The 6,923-nt window shown below is 42.2% G+C and overlaps 1 protein-coding gene across 1 annotated transcript in view; it reads right to left on the reverse strand.

The window, feature by feature from the left end:
• Positions 1-567: 567 nt before the first annotated feature.
• Positions 568-6,923, reverse strand: part of LOC106816339 (phosphatidylinositol transfer protein alpha isoform-like) — a 21,803-nt gene continuing 15,447 nt past the window's right edge. Inside the window, exon 10 of the mRNA XM_014820918.1 lies at positions 568-711. Within this exon, the coding sequence (XP_014676404.1) occupies positions 568-711 (144 nt within the window). The remainder of the gene's footprint in view (positions 712-6,923) is intronic.

Consider the following 6,923-nt stretch of genomic DNA (forward strand, 5'->3'; position numbering starts at 1 on the left):
CCTGCTACTGCTACCTCTAATACTACTGCTACCACTACAGCTACTGCTACCACTACAGCTACTGCTACCTCTAATACTACTGCTACCACTACAGCTACTGCTACCTCTAATACTACTGCTACCTCTAATACTACTGCTACCAATACAGCTACTGCTACCTCTAATACTACTGCTACCACTACAGCTACTGCTACCACTACAGCTACTGCTACCTCTAATACTACTGCTACCACTACAGCTACTGCTACCTCTAATACTACTGCTACCACTACAGCTACTGCTACTGCTACTGCTACTACTACGGCTACCACTACCTCTGCTGCTACTGCTACCACTAGAATAACTGCTACTGCTACTGCCACTGCTACTGCTACCACTACTGCTACTGCTACTACTACAGCTACTGTACTGCTACTACTACAGCTACTGCTACTGCTACTGCTACCATTATCGCCACCACTACTGCTACTGCTACCTCTGCTGCAGCCACTACAACTACTGCTACCACATTAGCTACCGCTCCCTCTACCGCTACCACTCCCTCTACCGCAACCGCTACTGCTACCACTACCGTTGCATCGTGCATACCTCATCTAGCTGTAGTATGGTTCGATCCTCGTACTTCCGCACCTCCTCGCTCGTGAGTCCGTACCACAGATCGATCCAGCAGAACATCTGGCGATGAAAGTTGAGGAAGAGACGGCCCTCCGACTACGCGCGGAAGAAAATACCGGTTATTACCACCATCGCCCAGCCCTCTTGTTACGGACGAACGTGCCCTCCCACTCTCCCCACATCCCACGCACAGCGCTCGGGTAAATTCAAGAGTTTTCGTTCAACCCTATTATATATCTTATAACTGCTGCTATTATTGTGGCTACGGCTGCTACTGCTGCTGCTACAGTTGCTACTGCTGTTGCTGCTGCTACAGCTGCAGCTACTCTGCTACTTAACTAATTATCGACACTTTACCAACTTGAATTACTAAATAATGTGCCTCGCTACACAACCTGATGGATGCGTTCACGTTTCGTGATCGCAGAATTCTCAATCGAGATGCATAGACTGCCCCCGACAGTCCCCCGAGGCTGAACCCAGCAGCTTCTAGGTGACTAAAGGGGACAGTCTAGTAAATGCCGGCGTGCGGTGAGGGATAAATCTTTTCGCCGGGGGTTGAATCTGCATATTTAGATCGTAGTAAAAATATATTCGGGTTTTCGTTTCGCGCGTCACGCGACCTGTCATTTTCGTCGTACATTATCACATAAATTATCAGCGTATTACCAAGCCAACCACTAAAACAGGTGGGAACGCAAAAGGAACGGAGGACCATTCCCAGTTTTCCCGTATAAAAAATATTCCATTTCCCAGTTTTGAGCTTTCCTGCTTCCCGACTGACTTCTATATCCGAATCATGGAAAATTCATCAAGTAACTCCCGGTTCCCAGACAATTAAATTAATTAAATTAAAAATTATAATGGTCCAATTCATTCGACGTTCAATTGTAAATAACCTTTCCGATTTAAAACCCTGTGTAAAATCACAAAACAAGTGGTGCGTCCTGCTCAGAATTCTGTTTTGGATGTCGCGGTTTCACCCTGCTTGGCGCGCCACCTAGTGAGATCGATTATAGTCGTCCTTCATTCCTCGCACTTCTCCTGTCTTCCTTTGCTGCAGAGGAAAGAGCAACAATGGTATAAGTGCACAGACCACGATTACCATTAATGCGACTCCATCTATAATTACTATCACTATATAGCTTAACTAGTAACACCACCACTTCTTCATCCGTAAGTTCATACCTTTACCACTACCTCTAAAAGTAATCACAGGGGATATAGTTTAAGATAATTAGTTTATTAACTGTATTACACAACAATAATATGCAATATAATCCATTCTTGGTGCAAATTCACAATGTAAGCCATGTACTAGATTGTATTTAAATTAGGTACCTTGACTTTAACAATCAAAGTACATTACTATAAAATACTTATGGGTTTGTACTACCTGTCAATGTATTCATCAAAAATAATATGAAACACAAATTCCTACCACAATGTCTGCATTATTACTGTTTATATATAATTAAAAATATTAATATTAATACTATAGAATAATTAAATCACTTTATCAACGGAGTTTAAGATGAACCGGACAATATTCATGTGTACCCTCAATTTGTCCTCATTTACAGCAAAAATTGTTCTCACTTTATACGAATTTCACTGGATATTACCTCATGGATAGTACGTATATATAATGAGCTAGGTGGGTATATCGCGAACTAAGTCAATGGCAATTAGGAATGCGTGCCACTGTATCCCAGTAGGTATATTGTTACAGGCGCTAGGATCGTGTTTGTTTACTTGACTGAGGAATTGGACTGTGCCTCGCTAATTAGAACTGGGTCCAGCGTGCAAAACTTCCGTTAGTCGTTCTGTTCGTGCATTTTATAATAACGTTGCTTATTGAAAGACGTATTGGGTTTTCAGCTCATTGTGTAGTTGGTAAATCATACATGCATGAGCGTTTCCAGGTGTAACAAAAAGAGTGTTGTAGCTAAATGTGATTTTTTTAGATATAATAATCCTAGGTCGATACTTTTAGTGGTGGCGCATACTGTGGTGGGGGCATAGATGTACGTGTTTTTATATGACCACAAGATAGGGTCTAGACAGTTGTGGTGAGGAACCTTTGGGTAACCTTATATTTATTATATATGTCCCAAGTATGATTCAACGCATTTCCTCTTGCTGGTTCTGAAACATCAATTTCCTAAAATATTTTGGACACTGGGATAACGGTTTTGGTTTGGAACATGATTTTGAAGTGAAGTCATATAGTCATCGCCAGTCTATTATGACAGATTATCGTATGCAAGGTGATGCATATAAGGTATCCGGATCGCCAATACCATCGACGCTCAGGTGGGTTAGAGCCACGAAAAGTGTCTCAACGTAAAGTAAACGTAATTAGGCCCTGGGTGCTTCCATGTATCTTGCTGTTTGACCTTAAAGATTTCATAATAAGTAATCTATTGCTGGCAGTCCATTTCTATGAGTGTATCGTGCGCTCTGGTGACGGAGTTAGAAGTACTAAATAACCCGTACGTCCTTTTGTGCTTGGACAAAGCTTCGCTAATTTGTTGTGTCATTTATATATTTGCTCATTTAGTTGTTCTTTCATTCGCTGGTTACTTTGTGGACATATATTTTACCGTCACAGTCTGTGGTACGGACTGCAACTAATCGGCCTCTGTTATACTAGTACCATTGTGCATCATGACACGTCTGTCTCATAGTAGCAATATATAAGGAGCGAACGGCGGAGTTTATAAGACAGGAAGTGATAAAGTTCTAAGACGCGAAGGATCGAACCATCAAACTGTCAGTAAGGTAGCAAAACTACCAAAACGTCGATAAATCGGAGAATTTTACTGCTTAACATGGTATCATTTATATAAAAATTATAGAATGTCTCTATACTTGTAGCCAAAGTCGGGCAGTTGCACAGGCCACTAGTTCAACATTTTAAAAATGCTTAATATATGATATGCCACTCGGGGCTAGTAATCAATTGCGTCAGATAATAGACTGTATTAAAGATTGCACAGACTATGTTTTTGGTTAGTGGAATCATGTTTTGCTGTTGCCCTCGGTGATTCAGATTACCAACTAGTAGAAGGTAGAAGGGTGAGCGCTTGCTGGTATTAAATAAATGCTTTGTTTTAGAAGATTGAATATATTGTGCAATAGAGAGGCGGACCATTGGTTGTGTTTACACTCCAGTAATATTTATAACACGTAGGCTAATAAATCGCAGGGGTGCTTTGAATATATCGGCTAAGGTATAAAAGTTTGGCGTGAGTTGGACTTTTTAGCACAGAGGTAGGCAGTAGCAGCTATCGGACTTTTTATTGTTTTATTAAGCGCAACGGCGCGATATATTTATCGTGAGTCAGGCATATACTAATATGGCCATGCTTTAATTAGAAAGTGGTAAAGGGAACACGTTATACTAAGACTAATATAGTGCTATTTTATGATATTTCCTGATGAACTCGTTAGAGGTCATTTATGGGCTAGGGTGATCATGGTTGATGCTATTTGCTATAAGCTGTGATCTATAGCTAATATGTTAGTGCGATATTAGTTTTTATGAAGTCTTCTGGTAATCGATGGCAAGGTCCCAGTCGCTTTAAGGATTAAATGGTATAGGCAACTGGCAAGGGGAAAGCAAAATCAAAACCGATAATAGTTTCGAAAGTTGCCAAATTAATCACTCGCTTTTCTTCACGCTACATGGCATTTATGTTCCAGTTATTTCCTTAGCATGAGTGAGGTGGATATTCAAGTGCACACGCTTAGCAGCAGAGGTAGTCGCGTAGAGACCGTAGTAGTGAGCAGTGCGAGTAGCCAGTCATTGCTCGATAAAGTAGAGTTGGGTAGCCAGTAGGGTATTCACAGAGTAGGTATTCTGCAGTCAGGGCATATTTGTGTGGAGGCTCAGGTAATCGCTAGTAGTATTTCGTCCTAGAGGGATCGGTGGGTACTAAGGCTGGTTTCCTTTGGAAGGATTAATTCTAAGAATCATTAATGTACTGTGTCTTTGATCGGATAAGAATATTGACTCATTTATCAGCTTCCGCTAAAGCTGTAGTCTGCCCGCATAAAAATTACGCGGTATATTGCTGGACGTCCTATGCTTAGGATAGAAATTTCACATGGAGGAGGGTTTACAGCATATCTAAAAACGATCCCATCTCCTCCCAAAATGAAGTGGGCAAAACTAGTCATAATACCATGGGCAGTAACGAAACTGTTATGTTCCAATGGTGTGTATGTTTGCTCCTATGGTCAAGACTCGGGTTTTAATTCAAGAATGTGTTGGCGTATTATTAGAGTACCTTCTTAAAACTGCAGTAGTATTAAGAATGAGGTACAGTACGCTGTAGTGGTACGCAAGTAAGTAATGTAGATGGTAGAGTAGCTTGTAGTGGTAGCAAGTAGTGATTAGAGGTAGCAGTAGCTAGTAAATTGGGTAGCAGTATATTGAGGTATCGTACACAACAGAATGGCACCCTGGAGGGAGGCGGAGCGGGCGGGTAATGGAGTAGAGGAACTTCCTTCCACGCCGTGCCTTGGGAAGGAGAGAAAAGAATGATAGGGAGCTGTAGTGGTAGGCAGTAGTATAATTCAAAGAAAGGTAGCAGTAGCTGTAGTGGTAGCATAGTCTTATTCAGACGGGGTAGCGCAGTAGTATTAAGGTAGCCAGTAGCTGTAGTGGTAAGCAGTAGTATTAACGAGGTAGCAGTAGGGCTGTAGGTGGTGAGCTAGTAATATCGGAGGACGGGATAGCAGTAGCTGTATGTGGTAGCGAGGAGGTAGTAAATGTAACGAGTAGGGCACACCCCCAGCTACTGTAGGATGGGGTAAAGCAGTAAGTAGTATTCAGAAGCCCCGCAATACGCAGTGAGCTCCTCGTACGTGGTCTAGCAGTCACCCTGTAGTGGTAAAGCAGTAGTTATTGAGGTAGAGTAGCTGAGTGAGCAGCTGGTAGTGCCGTAGCATGATCTAGTAGGCAGTGCTTAGTGTAGCAGTAGTACCGCAGAGGTACTAGGTAGCTGTATTGGAGCAGTAGTATTAGAGGTAGCCAGTAGTGTCATCATGGTAGCAGTAGTAAATTTCGAAGCGGTGCAGTACTGTATTGGTAGCAGCAGTAGTATATACGAGGATAGCAGGTTAGCTGTAATTGGTAGCAGTAGTATTAGAGGTAGCAAGTACTGTAGTGGTAGCAGTAGTAATTAAGGTAGCAGTCAGCTGTAGTGGTAGCAGTAGTATTAGAGGTAGCAGTAGCTGTAGATGTGTGCGAGTAGTATTAGACGTAGCAGTAGGCTGTAGTGGTAGCAGTAGTATTAGAAGGTAGCAGTAGGCTGTAGTGGTAGCGAGTAGCTGTAGTGGTAGCAAAACGTTAGTCATTAGACGGTAGCAGTAGCTGTAGTGGTAGCAAGTATATGACGGTTAGCAGTAGTGTAGTGGGTAAACAGTAGCAGTAGTATTAGAGGTAAGGCAGTAGCTGTATTCGGCTAGCTAGTAGTATTAGAGGTGCAGTAGCTGTAGTGGTAGGCAAGTAGTGACTTAGAGGTAGCAGTAGCTGTATTGGTTAGCAGTAGTATTAGAGGATAGCTTGGAGCGTGTTTAGATAGCGTAGTGTTGGTAGCATAGTATTCGAGTGCCAGTAGCTGTTGTAGCAGTAGTATTAGAGGTAGCAGTAGCTGTATTGGTCAGCGTTAGTATTAGAGAGTATAGTGCGATTTGTAGCTAGTATGAGGTAAGCAGTAGCTGTATTAGCAGGTAGTATTCAGAGGTAAGCAGTAGCTTTAGTGGTAGCAGGTAGTTATTAGAGGTAGCAGTAGCTGGTATTGGTAGGCAGTACGTATTAGAGTAGCAGTAGCTGTAGTCGGTACAGTAGTATTAGAGGTAGGCAGTAGCTGTAGTGGTAGCAGTTAGTATTAGGGTTAGCAGTAGCTGTAGTGTAGCAGTAGTATTAGAGGTAAGCAGTAGCTTGTATTGGTCAGCAGTAGTATTTAGAGTAGGGCAGTTAGCAGTGTAGTTGTAGCAGTAGTATTAAGGTAGCAGTAGCTTGTAATTGTACAGTAGTATTAGAGGTAGCAGTAGCTGTATTGGTAGCAAGTAGTATTACGAGGTAGCAGTAGCAGTAAGCTGTTAAGTGGTAGCAGTAGTATTAGACGGTAGCAGTAGCTGTAGTGGTAGGCAGTAGTATTAGAGGTAGCAAGTCAGCTGTAGTGTAGCAGTGTAATTAGACAGAGCAGTAGGCTGTAGTGGAGCCAGTAGTATTAGTAGGTTAGCAGTAGCATAGTATTAGAGGTAGCAGGTAGCTTGTCAGTGTAGCAGTAGTA

This window comes from Priapulus caudatus, unplaced genomic scaffold, assembly GCF_000485595.1.
Source record: "Priapulus caudatus unplaced genomic scaffold, Priapulus_caudatus-5.0.1 Scaffold1354, whole genome shotgun sequence".
NCBI classification, from domain to species: Eukaryota; Metazoa; Priapulida; class Priapulimorpha; order Priapulimorphida; family Priapulidae; genus Priapulus; species Priapulus caudatus.